Below are 17,844 nucleotides of genomic sequence, written 5' to 3' on the forward strand. Positions count from 1 at the left end.
ATAAAGCTCTGTGTCCGGTGATGGTGGCAGAGAGACAGGTGGTGGAGTGTCTCTGGTGTTAATTAAAGACCCAGGCCATCTTGATATGGTGTCCAACCTGTAAGATCTCATTAGTCTTTCTATCTCATCTCTCTCTCTCATCTATACTCCTCCATAGTAAGAACTCCATGAGTTCCTAAATGAGCTTTTCCTTTATTGGCAATTCATTTTAATTAAAGGACTTGGTTGTGATGACATCATTGTTATGTCGTTTGCATGATGATGTCATCACCTCAGATCCGCCATCTCAAATATAGAGACACACGGCCGGAAGCGGAAGGCCTACAAATCCACGCCCACTTTTGACACAGCGCCGCTACTCGAGGTCTTTTAGAACGATGAGCTGCAGCTCTCAATGCAATCTCTATGAGAGGCATTGTAAAATACCGTCATTTCACTGGTTAACTACTGAGGCTGTAGCGATTTTTTTTTTCTTCTAATAATCTGTCCCATTTGTTTAATTTATCCTTTTTAATGTCCCATATCTGCCATCTCGATACACTACCCACAATATACTATAATATACTCCATCAGTATGTCAAAACCGCTAGCATCGGAGATCTAGAGTTTAAGTGGTCGCATGGTATATACGTCACGGACGCATCCCTTGAGGTTTTCAATACCCAGAAAACTGGCGAAAGTGGCCGTTTTCAAGACGTTTTGGTCATTATCTCTGGAACAGAAGGTCCAATCTGCTCAGTTCAAAGGTTGTTGGATGCGTGACTTTGAGGACATTAAGCATGCATTGACACCTTTTCGGGTTATTTTTTTCTTTTTGGGGAGGCGAGATCTTAGTTGGGCAGGTCCTGCCTCTACAGTGGGTACGCCACTGGTCGGCGCTCGTAAAGACAGTGATGTCACTGAAATGCGACAACTTGTCTGTCTGCTGTCTCGCCTCTGCTGTGTTAACATTATGGGTAACTCGTTAAAGTGGCAAATTAAATGTGAAACACATCAACTATTAAGAAAACAAGATGATATGTTGACAAAGACACTCCATACATTTGGAAACATATTTTTATTTAAATCAATATCGTCTCCAGTTAATGCAGGATCATTTTAAAAGTAGGCTAACTCTCATATCCTCTCATAGGGAATGCATTGGCAGCTGCAGTTCATCGTTCTAAAGGACCTCGATTAGCGGCGCTGTCTCAAAAGTGGGCGTGAATTTGTAAGCCTTCCGCTTCTGGCCGTGTGTCTCTATGAATGAGCAGGCAGGCAGGCAGGCAGGCAGGCAGGCAGGCAGGCAGGCAGGCAGGCCACTGTGTGTGACCTACAGTAGGAGGCCAGTGACTTTCCAAACCTTTGCATCATACATGTGACACAAACAGAATGCCATGTGTTGTGTTGATATAGCAAGTGTGTTCATATAGAGTCCTATCCACACATCCACCATTTAACTTACATGATCCACCTTATCTAAACCATTGGTGTTGTGTTTGTGCTGCATTGTGTGTGTGTGACATGCATGATGCAAAGGTTTAGAAAGTGAACTTGGTCAAAGTCACTGGCCTCCTACTGTAGCATAGCTGTGTAAAAAAGCTTCATTTTCCTGGGTGTAGCAGGAGAAGGAGAAGGAGCAGCAGGAGGCTCTAAATGGGACATGCAGGCCGTTCCCTCTGAAAGCGCTGCTCTCCTGTCTCTTAACTGCAGACTCTCCACCTTTTAAAAGCGTCTCAGGGGAACAGTGTTGTAAATGTGTTCTGGCTGCTGTGTGTTTGAGGCTATACTGCTGTGTGTTTGAGGCTACACAGCACCATGCTCCACTTACACTGGAGCATCTTTCCCTTTCTGCCCCTTCCTCCTCAATTAGTTTATTTGTGTCATATTGTTAAGGCATCTCTGCAGTCTCCACCGTACTGATTCTGGTCTGACTCGGCGTTGGAAAGCGTCTGAAAATCAGAGAGCACTGTTTCCGCCCAAACAACGTCACTTGTGTAACTTAACACAGCACAACTGCATGGAGCACGCTCATGCAGGTCAGTTATCTTAACTCACAAAAACACATTGAACATCCTGTTAAATCTGCTGACGTAAACAACGACACATGTGTGCTGCGTAGATGCGCGTTCGCGCGTGGCTTAAGCTCGCTCCTCCGTCTTCACTTGATTTCTGTACAAACCTGACCACACCGCAGTGAGAGATATGTTTAATGTATGTAATATGTTTTGTTAACTCTTGTTGTAAACCTATTTTCCCTTTTGGGACATTAATAAATAATTTGAATGTAGCGCTGTTGTTGAAGGCTGCTATCTTTTTCAACACACTTTTGAATAGGATTTATATTTTACACGGGTAAACGGGCGGACAACGGGTCGTTTATTTGACGGGCGGGGCGGGTCTGGTTCGTATTTTGAAATAATCACGGGTGACGGGTCGGTCTACGGATCTGAGTATTGACGGGCGGGGCGGGCGCGGGTTCTCAAAATTGGACCCGTGCAGGACTCTGGTTTGAGGCTCTGACAAGGGCTCCTGGGGCCCTTCAACACTGTCATTTATACAGTCTTGACATTATAATTAATTGTCACTTTGAGGGAACTTAATTGGCACTTTGAGGGAAAAGGGCAGGTGCCCCCCCCCCCCTCTGCCAAGCCCCCAGAACTACGGTAGAACAGTGAAGCAACCAAGCCTGGTGGTCAAATCTGAGAATGCACTTAAAATGCTACTGCGCGTGCATCTCCCGTTTTGTGCTCATGCTCACGACGCGTCACGACCCATGGATCCATTCCATTGGTTCATATTGGTTCCATATTGGTTCCTATTCTTACTTCCGGGTGCTTCAAAACGCCACTGAGCACTTTAATAGAAATGATAGCTGGGGGCGGGGCAATCCGCCCTCTAGATATATTATAACTCTATGGTGCCTGCTCTGAGGACTCACTTCAACCGGATAGAACTGGCTGTTTGTCCGTGAACTTTTCTGCGATTATTATAACCACTTTTTAAAGCCCAAATTTATACTTTTGTCACACGACGGTGTCCCACGGTGAAAACAACTGATCTACAAGCTCACAGTGCACCACGTTGGGAGCTTGTAGATTGGCCAGTTTCACAATTTTGTACAATACAATGACTTGCTAGTAGAAAGTGGTTCAGTGGTAGCATTGACCCTACTGCAAGGAATGATCAAAACATCCTCTCCTCTCCTCTCCTCTCCTCTCCTCTCCTCTCCTCTCCTCTCCTCTCCTCTCCTCTCCTCTCCTCTCCTCTCCTCTCCTCTCCAGGTGGATGTAGGTGATCGTGTGATGAAGTTGAACACAGAGGTCAGAGACATCAGTAACCTCAGTAAGAAGGGTTTCTACCTCGCCTTCCAGGACCTGGGAGCCTGCATCGCCCTGGTGTCTGTCAGGTAAGGGTTAAAGTCTGTCAGGTAGGGGTTAAAGGACCCTGGTGTCAGTCAGGTAGGGGTTAAAGGACCCTGGTGTCAGTCAGGTAGGGGTTAAAGGACCCTGGTGTCTGTCAGGTAAGGGTTGGGACAATATGATACTAGATCATACCCGGTGGGGGATATGAGCACCCAAAGTGCGTCATGGTCCGCTTGTTTCACGGATGTGGCAACACCGGCGCTTGTTTCACGCACATGATTTGGCAACCCGGGAGCCAGCAAACACAAAAACGCTAATAAACAGCTGACATATGGGGAAAGATTTTGGGCACCGACAGACGCACAGAGCTTTGTAGAATTATAGGATGATATGATATGATATGATATGATATGATATGATATGATATATATATATATATATATATATATATATATATCAATCACAGGGAATGTCACAGGGAAATTGGCATTCGTTGGGAAATTGGAAAGGTATGCTCGTTTTTAGGCGCAGGGCTTCGGCGCGAGGCGGGGTTTTTCGAGACAGGGTTTTTTACGCGAGGCGCTCGAGGAGGAGGAGGAGGAGGAGGAGGAGGAGGAGGAGGAGGAGGAGGAGGAGGAGGAGGAGGAGGCGCGAGGCGGGGCTTTGATGCGAGGCGGACCTGGCTTTTGTTGTTCCCCCCCACATAGCAACCAGGAAGCTACGCTAGGGGAACGCTGAACACGCGTTCACACACACACGTGATAATAGTTATTGTCCATGACGAAGGCGCACCGACTCAGCAGAGCTTGAGGCCGAGGAGGTGCGCCCGAGCGATAAATCATCTTTTTATTTATTTATTACATTTTTTTTTTTTTCAAAGATTTGCGCACATTTTCACGATAAAAAAATAATAAATAGCAGATCTACAAGCTCATAGCGCGGCACTCACCGCGCTATGAGCTTGTAGATCTGCTATTTTTCAATAGCCAAAGAAATAAGAACAAATGGGTTAATGGGTTAAATCCTATAGCGTCCCAATAATGAAAACGTTGTGTCAAAAGGAACCCTGAGTCATGGTTCCATTCCCTTCCTGTTCCCAGGGTGTTCTATAAGAAGTGTCCTCTCACCGTGCTCAACCTGGCCCAGTTCCCCGACACGGTGACGGGCGGGGACTCTGCGCTGGTGGAGGTGCGGGGCGTCTGCGTCAACGCCTCCCAGGAGATGGAGGCGCCCAAGATGTACTGCAGCGCCGACGGAGGGTGGCTGGTTCCTATTGGACGCTGTGTCTGCAAGCCGGGATACGAGGAGAGCAAGGACACCTGTCTACGTGAGTCTGAGAGGGTGTGTGCGTGTGTGTGTGTGTGTGTGTGTGTCCGTGCCAAGGGAGCAGCTTCCTGTCCTGAAATGGAGTCTACATAGGAAGTGAGTTGAAGTGACAGTTCATATGAATGGCCTGTAGGTTTGCTGTTTTACCCCTGCTGGTGTCAGAAAGAATTCCTCTCAATGCAAGTGGGTGGTTTTTTTGACAAACTTTAGACTTGATTTTATTACCTTAATAAACATTGTCATGAATACTATATGCTTCCAGTCGCTAGTTTAAAGTCTTCTTTCAATCATCATGATATGTATTACAGTGAGTACAGTAATGGTGCAGACAGACAGGCTGTATTACAGTGAGTACAGTAATGGTGCAGACAGACAGGCTGTATTACAGTGAGTACAGTAATGGTGCAGACAGACACATTAAACACTCCACCACTTTTCTTTTACAAAACTTCATAACGATTGACCTTCAACAACAATAATAATAGCTCTTACTCAGACACTCTGTGTACAGCATGTTGTTTTCCATTACGCTTTATTATGCCACGGGGTGTGTGTGTGTGTGTGTGTGTGTGTGTGTGTGTGTGTGTGGAAGCAGATGAGCTGTTTTCCTCGTAGCTGCATGGTTAAGTGTGTTAGTTCATTTACATGAACTCAGTAGATGACATACTGTGTTGCTGTTTAAAGTCCATGTTCATGTTTTATTTGAGTGTTTTAATCAGATGCTTCTTCTTTGAAAGTCGCTGAAACATGGCAACATATTCTTTCGTGTGTGTGTGCGTGCGTGCATGCGTGCGTGCATGTGTGCGTTCATGCGTGCGTGCATGCGTGTGTGCATGCGTGCGTTCATGCGCGCGTGCATGCGTGCGCCAATTTGACTGCAGCCTATGAGCAAAGCCAAGATACTTGCTTGGTACTGCTCTGTTTTCCAGGGTAATAGAAAAGGTAACAGAACTACACCAGAACAACCTGAGTCAGTTACTTTCAGGAGGGCTTACCGACCTGTTGGGCGCGCGGGGGGGGGGGGGGGGGTCTGACTGACTGAAGCAGTGTGCAATACAACTGATGCTTATATGAATACCTGGATATCGCTGATATGACGCATTGTGGGGGATTTTTGACAGAGATATTATGGAGGTTTTGCCCTTTCTAGTGATAAGTTGTGTTTATGAATGAATGAACTTGAAGCTGGGCTGAATACATGCTTCACTGCTGACTTGTGTTGTACTCTAGCCTGTGTGTATGGAAGTGTCTGTATCCATAAGTAAGACATGCCGTATACAGTACATGAATGACTCTGTATTAGACTGTGAACTAATGACTGATATGATAATCAGCGCTAACATGAAGGTCAAGGCATCAGTGAAGACATCACAGTAACGTGTGTCCTCTGACTGGTTTATTTAACCCATTAATACCTGGGACGCATCTGTGTCACTTTTAGATTTCTTTAGGCTATTCAAAAATAGCAGATATACAAGCTCATAGCGCGGCACCGAGTGCCGCGCTACGAGCTTGTAGATCTGCTATTTTTGAAAAATCGTGAAAATTATTTTTTAAATATTTTTTTCCGATTTTTTTTTTAGGATTTTGAAAATGTTTAGAAGCGGCCTCAGGTCTTAATGGGTTAAATGTGTTTAGAATAAAGCAATCCAATCTGCATTATAGCTTTATAGCACACAGACACTGTTTGTGAGAGAGAGAGAGAGAGGATGGTATGCTAATGACCGTGTGTGTGTGTGTGTGTGTGTGTGTGTGTGTGTGTGTGTGTGTGTGTGTGTGTGTGTGTGTGTGTGTGTGTGTGTGTGTGTGTGTGTGTGTGTGTGTGTGTGTGTGTGTGTGTGTGTGTGTGTGTGTGTGTCATAGAGTGAATTATGCACAGTTTCCAAAGCAGCGAGGACAGTTGCTCTGAGGAAATTGTTTGTGTATGTATGTATGTGTGTGTGTGTGAGTATGTTTGTGTGTGTTAGTTAGTGTGTGAGTATGTTTGTGTATGTTTGTGTGTGTGAGTATGTTTGTGTGTGTTTGTCGCAGCTGAATATCCCATTTTCCCCCTACCGAGTGCTGGAGAGCGTTGTGTGTGTGTGTGTGTGTGTGTCAGTGTGTGTACAAACTTAAGTGTGTACAGAGTGTGTATTGATGTGTGTGTGTGTGTGTGTGTGTGTGTGTGTGTGTGTGTGTGTGTGTGTGTGTGTGTGTGTGTGTGTGTGTGTGTGTGTGTGTGTGTGTGTGTGTGTGTGTGTGTGTGTGTGTGTGTGTGTGTGTGTGTGTCATAGAGTGAATTATGCACAGTTTCCAAAGCAGCGAGGACAGTTGCTCTGAGGAAATTGTTTGTGTATGTATGTATGTGTGTGTGTGTGAGTATGTTTGTGTGTGTTAGTTAGTGTGTGAGTATGTTTGTGTATGTTTGTGTGTGTGAGTATGTTTGTGTGTGTTTGTCGCAGCTGAATATCCCATTTTCCCCCTACCGAGTGCTGGAGAGCGTTGTGTGTGTGTGTGTGTGTGTGTCAGTGTGTGTACAAACTTAAGTGTGTACAGAGTGTGTATTGATGTGTGTGTAGGAGATAGCATGCCTGAGGAAGCAGATTATTGAGTTGTACAAACTCTGCAGATGGTGTGTGTGTGTGTGTGTGTGTGTGTGTGTGTGTGTGTGTGTGTGTGTGTGTGTGTGTGTGTGTGTGTGTGTGTGTGTGTGTGTGTGTGTGTGTGTGTGTGTGTGTGTGTGTGTGTGTGTGTGTGTGTGTGTGTGTGTGTGTGTGTGTGTGTGTGTGTGTGTGTGTGTGCATGGGCGCGCATTCACATCCGCCTCTGAGTACACACGGTTTGGCGTGTGTACGCCAGAGAGAGGGGAGAGAGAGAGAGAGCGAGGATCCCCTCCCTCGCCCACCTGCCCAACTTTTGTAACTAGTTACTCTGTGGATTTACCAAACGTTCATTAATCAAGTAATCCCTCATTTTGTACTTTGTCCATTCAGAAATATCCAATCTACGTCCTAGAGGTACTTTTACTTTGGGTACTCCTACACTTTAATGCCAATACGTTTGTACTTTTACTCAAGTAAAATCTTGAAGGCCTTTTACTTGTATCAGAGTATTTTGTGACATTTCTACTCTATTACTTGGGTAAAACAATGGGAGTACTTCTCCTCCCCCCAGTGACTGATCACAGGGAGTCACAGTTTCTGCTCTGGGTGAATATTTTCTAGTTGTTTTGGGAGGCAAACTGAGCGGTGGCCAAGAAGACGTGCCAGAAGGGTTGTTTTTCTGCAGAGGAACTCCTCTGAGACGAGAGGATAGAGGATAGAGGATAGAGGATAGAGGATAGAGGATAGAGGATAGAGGATAGAGGATAGAGGATAGAGGATAGAGGATAGAGGATAGAGGATAGGGAAGGAACACGCTGTGCTTCCGGGCTCTGAGGTTTTGGTTCACAACGGAGGCCAGGTTTAGACCACGACGGTCTCCAGAGGAAACGGCAAAGTGCCGTTATGTTACGTTACGTTCTCACTTTTTATTCTGGGTTTAGAGACGGAGACACAACGGCTTGAAAACGCTGCAGTGTGCATGCCAGGTGGCTAGGTGGCGCTGTGACACACTGCCAGATAGACCATAGTCACGCATGTGTATAGAACGACTTCCGTTCTACTTCCTAACACGGCTGTTTGTTTGGTTGCCATGTCCGCTTATTATAAGCAACTTTGGGCTTGTTTCTAAAGTGCAGTTGTTTATTTGGGCTTGTTTCCTATAATGTTGTTTAAACCAGTGGTTCTTCAACATCTTCATGTCAAATTATCTATTTATCCACAGACCCCCCCCCCCCCCCCTCCTGAAAATATTTAGTGCCAGGAACCCCATACAAGATCTGAGTTGTTAAAATGTTTTAAAAAAATTCCAAAATTACCTATTTTTCTTTTCTCAAGATTATTATTATTTTTTTTCAAAATCGCAGATCTACAAGCTCACAACGCGTGGCATCGCAGTCTCTCTGCTCCTATAGCAGCTCTGCCTTGTTAACAATCTTTATTTAAACTGCCTCTGACACCATGACGAGGTTGACCCCCACGACCTCTGTGACCTCATCCGTCTCCTCGCCGTGTTTTATCTGTCCTAGGAGAGTAAGACCTGTTCAGATCCCTTTAACAAGCTATACCTTTAACTCAATAACACTGTGTGTGTGTGTGTGTGTGTGTGTGTGTGTGTGTGTGTGTGTGTGTGTGTGGTTAGCCTTCAAAGGTAATGATGTAGTCTTATTGACAAGCTGAGGTCAAAGGTTATGAGATATACGCGTGTCCCCCTGTCTTATGTGACGTGAGTTATCTCTGGTTCAGGGGGCGTGGCTGTGTGTGTGTGTGTGTGTGTGTGTGTGTGTGTGTGTGTGTGTGTGTGTGTGTGTGTGTGTGTGTGTGTGTGTGTGTGTGTGTGTGTGTGTGTGTGTGTGTGTGTGTGTGTGTGTGTCTCTCTCAGAAAATGTACACATTTAGATTTTGGTACGTATTTTTCACCAAATTATTTTGTCGCTAAACCAACACACACGCACACACACACGCACACACACACGCACACACACACGCACACACACACGCACACACACACGCACACACACACGCGCACACGCACACGCACACGCACACTGAGAGGAATGGCATTTTATTGCAGCAGTGTGTCAGTGTGTGTATTTCAGTCTCACAACACAACAGAATAAAACAATGCCTTTAAATGTCTGGTTTGACCCAAATACAGTCAATCTCTTTCCTCTACAGTTACAGCTATAAAGAGGTTCTATCTCTCTTTCCTCTACAGTTACAGCTATAAAGAGGTTCTATCTCTATGTGTTACTTTTCCTAATCGCTGCATTTTCCCTGGTAGTTAACACATTAACCGCCAAGAACGTAGTCCTACGGTCCGTTAAATCCAACTGTTAAGCGCCGAGACCGTAGCCCTACGGTCCACGGTCTTTTCGCGCTGAAATTTTCCAGGTGCAATTTCGGAATTTTTTGATCCATTTCCGCTTCCGGTTTGATGACCGGAAACAGAATTATTTGGGATCCGGTTTTGACGATCACGTCCGCTCCCATTCTAAAGCGCACACTGAAACTCAATTCTCTTCCTGTAGTTTTTTCTCCTCGCATATCACTGTTTAACGTAATCCGCTCGAACTACAATCATGGAGATCCGTTTGACACGTGGTTTTCACTGGGAGATACAGTGAGATGTCGCGGATGTAAACAGACCGTGTACGGCTCAATCTTAAGGATTTTAACAAGATCTATGGCGACATGAAAAAAACAAAAAAACAACAATAACACGTTGGCACTGGTGAGTACATTATGAGATTAACCTCTGGCGGTCAATGTGTTAAAGGAGTAGTTCACCCAAAAAATTACAAATTGTCTATCAATTAAACCACCCATGAGGCCTTGAACTCATGGATATTGTTTCGTTTTTGTCACATTCCTAAGCCATTCATTTGTTAGTAAAGATGCTCTAAAAGGCTGGCAGTGGCTGATTTATTTATTTACTCTGGCAGTGAATGAGTTAATTGATAGAAAATGTGTCCTTTTTTTGTGAACTACTCCCTTAAATGCTCTTCATAATATAACTCCCCTTCCACCCTACTAGATACTTGTAGATCAGCTTTTTTTTGTTTTTTGTGACATGAACCATAATCGATCAATGTGAGTCAATCCATCCGTCCATTCAACACCAATACTGTAGAATCCATCTGAATCTGTGCAGCCTCATGCTTCCCAGAGGCTGAAGCTGATTGGCTAGTGGGGCTTTTAGTTTACTTAAACCCTGTCTTCTATCCTGAGTCATCCCAGACTAAACTTAACCCTGTCTTCTACCCTGAGTCATCCCAGACTAAACTTAACCCTGTCTTCTATCCTGAGTCATCCCAGACTAAACTTAACCCTGTCTTCTATCCTGAGTCATCCCAGACTAAACTAAACTTAACCCTGTCCTCTATCCTGAGTCATCCCAGACTAAACTAAACTTAACCCTGTCCTCTATCCTGAGTCATCCCAGACTAAACTTAACCCTGTCTTCTACCCTGAGTCATCCCAGACTAAACTTAACCCTGTCTTCTACCCTGAGTCATCCCAGACTAAACTTAACCCTGTCTTCTACCCTGAGTCATCCCAGACTAAACTTAACCCTGTCTTCTACCCTGAGTCATCCCAGACTAGACTAAACTTAACCCTGTCCTCTATCCTGAGTCATCCCAGACTAAACTTAACCCTGTCTTCTACCCTGAGTCATCCCAGACTAAACTTAACCCTGTCTTCTACCCTGAGTCATCCCAGACTAAACTTAACCCTGTCTTCTACCCTGAGTCATCCCAGACTAAACTTAACCCTGTCTTCTACCCTGAGTCATCCCAGACTAAACTTAACCCTGTCTTCTACCCTGAGTCATCCCAGACTAAACTTAACCCTGTCTTCTATCCTGAGTCATCCCAGACTAAACTTAACCCTGTCTTCTACCCTGAGTCATCCCAGACTAAACTTAACCCTGTCTTCTATCCTGAGTCATCCCAGACTAAACTTAACCCTGTCTTCTATCCTGAGTCATCCCAGACTAAACTTAACCCTGTCTTCTACCCTGAGTCATCCCAGACTAAACTAAACTTAACCCTGTCCTCTATCCTGAGTCATCCCAGACTAAACTTAACCCTGTCTTCTATCCTGAGTCATCCCAGACTAAACTTAACCCTGTCTTCTACCCTGAGTCATCCCAGACTAAACTAAACTTAACCCTGTCCTCTATCCTGAGTCATCCCAGACTAAACTTAACCCTGTCTTCTACCCTGAGTCATCCCAGACTAAACTTAACCCTGTCTTCTACCCTGAGTCATCCCAGACTAAACTTAACCCTGTCTTCTACCCTGAGTCATCCCAGACTAAACTTAACCCTGTCTTCTACCCTGAGTCATCCCAGACTAAACTTAACCCTGTCTTCTACCCTGAGTCATCCCAGACTAAACTTAACCCTGTCTTCTACCCTGAGTCATCCCAGACTAGACTAAACTTAACCCTGTCCTCTATCCTGAGTCATCCCAGACTAAACTTAACCCTGTCTTCTACCCTGAGTCATCCCAGACTAAACTTAACCCTGTCTTCTACCCTGAGTCATCCCAGACTAAACTTAACCCTGTCTTCTACCCTGAGTCATCCCAGACTAAACTTAACCCTGTCTTCTACCCTGAGTCATCCCAGACTAAACTTAACCCTGTCTTCTACCCTGAGTCATCCCAGACTAAACTTAACCCTGTCTTCTACCCTGAGTCATCCCAGACTAAACTTAACCCTGTCTTCTACCCTGAGTCATCCCAGACTAAACTTAACCCTGTCTTCTATCCTGAGTCATCCCAGACTAAACTTAACCCTGTCTTCTACCCTGAGTCATCCCAGACTAAACTTAACCCTGTCTTCTATCCTGAGTCATCCCAGACTAAACTTAACCCTGTCTTCTATCCTGAGTCATCCCAGACTAAACTTAACCCTGTCTTCTACCCTGAGTCATCCCAGACTAAACTAAACTTAACCCTGTCCTCTATCCTGAGTCATCCCAGACTAAACTTAACCCTGTCTTCTATCCTGAGTCATCCCAGACTAAACTTAACCCTGTCTTCTACCCTGAGTCATCCCAGACTAAACTAAACTTAACCCTGTCCTCTATCCTGAGTCATCCCAGACTAAACTTAACCCTGTCTTCTACCCTGAGTCATCCCAGACTAAACTTAACCCTGTCTTCTACCCTGAGTCATCCCAGACTAAACTTAACCCTGTCTTCTACCCTGAGTCATCCCAGACTAAACTTAACCCTGTCTTCTACCCTGAGTCATCCCAGACTAAACTTAACCCTGTCTTCTACCCTGAGTCATCCCAGACTAAACTTAACCCTGTCTTCTACCCTGAGTCATCCCAGACTAGACTAAACTTAACCCTGTCCTCTATCCTGAGTCATCCCAGACTAAACTTAACCCTGTCTTCTACCCTGAGTCATCCCAGACTAAACTTAACCCTGTCTTCTACCCTGAGTCATCCCAGACTAAACTTAACCCTGTCTTCTACCCTGAGTCATCCCAGACTAAACTTAACCCTGTCTTCTACCCTGAGTCATCCCAGACTAAACTTAACCCTGTCTTCTACCCTGAGTCATCCCAGACTAAACTTAACCCTGTCTTCTACCCTGAGTCATCCCAGACTAAACTTAACCCTGTCTTCTACCCTGAGTCATCCCAGACTAAACTTAACCCTGTCTTCTATCCTGAGTCATCCCAGACTAAACTTAACCCTGTCTTCTACCCTGAGTCATCCCAGACTAAACTTAACCCTGTCTTCTATCCTGAGTCATCCCAGACTAAACTTAACCCTGTCTTCTATCCTGAGTCATCCCAGACTAAATTTAACCCTGTCTTCTACCCTGAGTCATCCCAGACTAAACTAAACTTAACCCTGTCCTCTATCCTGAGTCATCCCAGACTAAACTTAACCCTGTCTTCTATCCTGAGTCATCCCAGACTAAACTTAACCCTGTCTTCTACCCTGAGTCATCCCAGACTAAACTAAACTTAACCCTGTCCTCTATCCTGAGTCATCCCAGACTAAACTTAACCCTGTCTTCTACCCTGAGTCATCCCAGACTAAACTTAACCCTGTCTTCTACCCTGAGTCATCCCAGACTAAACTTAACCCTGTCTTCTACCCTGAGTCATCCCAGACTAAACTTAACCCTGTCTTCTACCCTGAGTCATCCCAGACTAAACTTAACCCTGTCTTCTACCCTGAGTCATCCCAGACTAAACTTAACCCTGTCTTCTACCCTGAGTCATCCCAGACTAGACTAAACTTAACCCTGTCCTCTATCCTGAGTCATCCCAGACTAAACTTAACCCTGTCTTCTACCCTGAGTCATCCCAGACTAAACTTAACCCTGTCTTCTACCCTGAGTCATCCCAGACTAAACTTAACCCTGTCTTCTACCCTGAGTCATCCCAGACTAAACTTAACCCTGTCTTCTACCCTGAGTCATCCCAGACTAAACTTAACCCTGTCTTCTACCCTGAGTCATCCCAGACTAAACTTAACCCTGTCTTCTACCCTGAGTCATCCCAGACTAAACTTAACCCTGTCTTCTACCCTGAGTCATCCCAGACTAAACTTAACCCTGTCTTCTATCCTGAGTCATCCCAGACTAAACTTAACCCTGTCTTCTACCCTGAGTCATCCCAGACTAAACTTAACCCTGTCTTCTATCCTGAGTCATCCCAGACTAAACTTAACCCTGTCTTCTATCCTGAGTCATCCCAGACTAAACTAAACTTAAAGGGAACTTTTTTAATTTATTTTTAATATTTTTTTTGGAAAATGAAAAGAAATTAATACAATAAAAAAATTAAATTAAATGAAAAAAGTAATCGAAAAAACACGGCCCCCTCGCGTATTAGGAGGGCAGGCTGAGTCACCAGAACCAAGGACGGGTATTTATGATGAATCTAACATGTTAAAATTTTTGTTTGAAGTTATAATGGGTTTGTATAGGAAGGGGGCGTGTCTGATAAAATGAATATCAAATGTCTAAATAGTGAATCAAGCAACTTAAAAACGGTCTGGGGGGCTCACAAAAGCCTGAGTAGATGATAAAATGACCCAAAGTTTTTTTGAAAGTGAAATATCCCTTAACCCTGCCAAATATGCTAAAATATGCCAAATATTATATTCATCTTCTATAACTAGGAAAAAACACCTTCATTATTGTATTTATTTTAGGAATAGTTCATCTTTCACTCAATAGGGGCAATGCCGTCACAGGTTGATGATGTCATGTGTCCATGTGGTCTAGTTCTATGTGTGAAAATACAAAACACAACTAATACTTCCTAAGGTCAATATGAACATCAAATCAACATTGTAGATGTTTTTTATTTGCACATTCATTCCATTCATTCCATAGGGCTGGGACCACACTGGACAAATGACATCATCAACTTGCGACGGCCATTGCCGTAAAAGATGAACTATGTCTAAAATGAATACAATATTTAAGGTGTTTTTAATACTTTATTTTAGTTATAGAGGACAGTTATAATGTATTAAAGGCATATTTGGCTTATTAGCCAGGGATCCCTTTAACCCCTTAATTACACATTACACATCTGTTCCTTCAGCCTCTTCAACACATCACACGCTCACCTAATGTCTGAGCATCAGTAATCACCACCCCTCCTCTTCCCCCTCCTCCCCTCCCCCTCCTCCTCACCTCCTCCTCCCCTCCTCCCCCTCCTCCTAACAATGACATGAGGAGTAAGGACCCGTGGTGCCGCGCCGCGCTTTAATGCGTCCCCATGAGGAAGGAGAAGCCAGGCTTTTTTACAAAGGTTCCCCTCTTAACGGCCACCATGCATGCTGCAAACAAAAGGCTGTCTACAGGGAACACACACACACACACACACACACACACACACACACACACACACACACACACACACACACACACACACACACACACACACACACACACACACACACACACACACACACACACACACACACACAGGGATGGAGGGATGATAGAGGTGAAGGAACATGTGAAATTGCCATCATCACCAGCAGGTGAATGCTGCCTCAGAGTGATTGTTCTTTCTTCTTAATCCTCCTGAAAATACTCTACGGTTTTATTGTTCCCTTGCTCTCTCTCTCTCTCTCTCTCTCTCTCTCTCTCTCTCTCTCTCTCTCTCTCTCTCTCTCTCTCTTTTCCAATGTGTGAGGTGATAATGGAATCATTACCAGCCTCTCTGTGACAGACAGACAGACAGACAGACAGACAGACAGACAGACAGACAGACAGACACCTACAATTACACCCTGTTATTCTCTCTCTTTCTCTCTTTCTCTCTTTCTCTCTCTCTCTCTCTCTCTCTCTCTCTAAAACATGTCTCTGGTGTCTGTTTCTATAATTGGACCGTCCCCCACCTCCTCCTCCTCCTCTCTCCCATCCTCTCCATTTCTCCTCCCTCTCTTCTTCACCTCACCATTTTTCTTCTCTGTCCCACTCCTCCTCTCCTCTCTTTAAACATTTATAGACCCCCCCCCCCCTCTCTCTTATTAAAGCAGACCCCCGGTCAGGGTGGATAAAACAGATGGTCTTTTCCACCTTCTCCTTTTTCTCCTTTTTCTCCTTTTTCTCCTTTTTGATGGGACTTTTTTTTTCCTGGTTGCTTTTAACGGCGAGTTTCAGCAGGAGGCTCTGGTTGTAGGGTGCCCCCCCCCCACATCCCCCCCAAACCAGGGACCCCTTCAATGAACGTGCACGTTGTGTGCATGACTGTGAGCACACACACACACACACACACATGCACAGCAGCTTGGCGTTGTCGTCGGGATTATTATTATTATTATTAAAGCAGTATTAATCCATTTAGACTGGGAAAGCATCTGACTGTGTCATTTTAAGATGTATTTAGCTATTCAAAAACAGCAGATCTACAAGTTCATAGCACGGCACAGAGTGCCGTGCTATGAACTTGTAGATCTGACAAATGTTTAAAAAAACATCTATTCAAAGATTTGCACAAATGTTCACGACTTTTCAGAAATAGCAGATCTACAAGCTCATGAGCTTGTAGATCTGCTATTTTTTGCCAGACCCAGGGGGTCAGGCCTACATGAGGCTTTGTCGGTCCCCTTTTCATACATATATGGACGAAAACGTTTTCTTACATGTCCCTCTTTTTGATTGGCCAAGCTTAGCGTGACGTAGTTTAGAAACCATTCAGATTTCAACCACTAGGGGTCTGGCAGTACCAGGTCCCCTGGTTCCCTTGTTTAATAGTAAAATGACAGAGATGCATTCCCACTTTCAACTCCCACTTTAACATGATGGACTCCATTCACTTTAACATGATGGACTCTATTCACTTTAACATGATGGACTCTATTCACTTTAACATGATGGACTCTATTCACTTTAACATGATGGACTCTATTCACTTTAACATGATGGACTCTATTCACTTTAACATGATGGACTCTATTCACTTTAACATGATGGACTCTATTCACTTTAACATGATGGACTCCATTCACTTTAACATGATGGACTCTATTCACTTTAACACATCCAACATAATGTAATAACATGCTCCAACATAATGTAATAACATGATCCAACATAATGTAATAACATGATCCAACATAATGTAATAACATGATCCAACATAATATAATAACATGATCCAACATAATATAATAACATGATCCAACATAATATAATAACATGATCCAACATAATGTAATAACATGCTCCAACATAATGTAATAACATGCTCCAACATAATGTAATAACATGATCCAACATAATGTAATAACATGATCCAACATAATGTAATAACATGCTCCAACATAATATAATAACATGATCCAACATAATGTAATAACATGATCCAACATAATATAATAACATGCTCCAACATAATGTAATAACATGATCCAACATAATGTAATAACATGATCCAACATAATGTAATAACATGATCCAACATAATGTAATAACATGCTCCAACATAATATAATAACATGCTCCAACATAATATAATAACATGATCCAACATAATGTAATAACATGCTCCAACATAATGTAATGACATGCTCCAACATAATGTAATGACATGCTCCAACATAATGTAATAACATGCTCCAACATAATGTAATGACATGATCCAACATAATGTAATAACATGCTCCAACATAATGTAATAACATGCTCCAACATAATGTAATGACATGCTCCAACATAATGTAATAACATGCTCCAACATAATGTAATGACATGCTCCAACATAATGTAATAACATGCTCCAACATAATGTAATGACATGATCCAACATAATGTAATAACATGCTCCAACATAATGTAATAACATGCTCCAACATAATGTAATAACATGCTCCAACATAATGTAATGACATGATCCAACATAATGTAATAACATGCTCCAACATAATATAATAACATGCTCCAACATAATGTAATAACATGATCCAACATAATATAATAACATGATCCAACATAATGTAATAACATGATCCAACATAATATAATAACATGCTCCAACATAATGTAATGACATGCTCCAACATAATGTAATAACATGCTCCAACATAATATAATAACA

General features: G+C 43.5%; 1 protein-coding gene across 1 annotated transcript in view; it reads left to right on the top strand.

Moving 5' to 3' along the window:
- The window catches only part of LOC308092829 (ephrin type-A receptor 3-like), a gene marked incomplete at its 5' end in the record, with an annotated part of 150,267 nt that overhangs the window by 35,985 nt on the left and 96,438 nt on the right, over positions 1-17,844 (top strand). The window contains 2 exon segments of the mRNA XM_080438928.1: positions 3,264-3,388; positions 4,445-4,671. Coding sequence (XP_080295054.1) covers positions 3,264-3,388; positions 4,445-4,671 — 352 coding nt within the window.

This window comes from Gymnoscopelus braueri (assembly GCF_963280865.1).
Source record: "Gymnoscopelus braueri genome assembly, chromosome: 10".
Lineage (NCBI taxonomy): Eukaryota > Metazoa > Chordata > Actinopteri > Myctophiformes > Myctophidae > Gymnoscopelus > Gymnoscopelus braueri.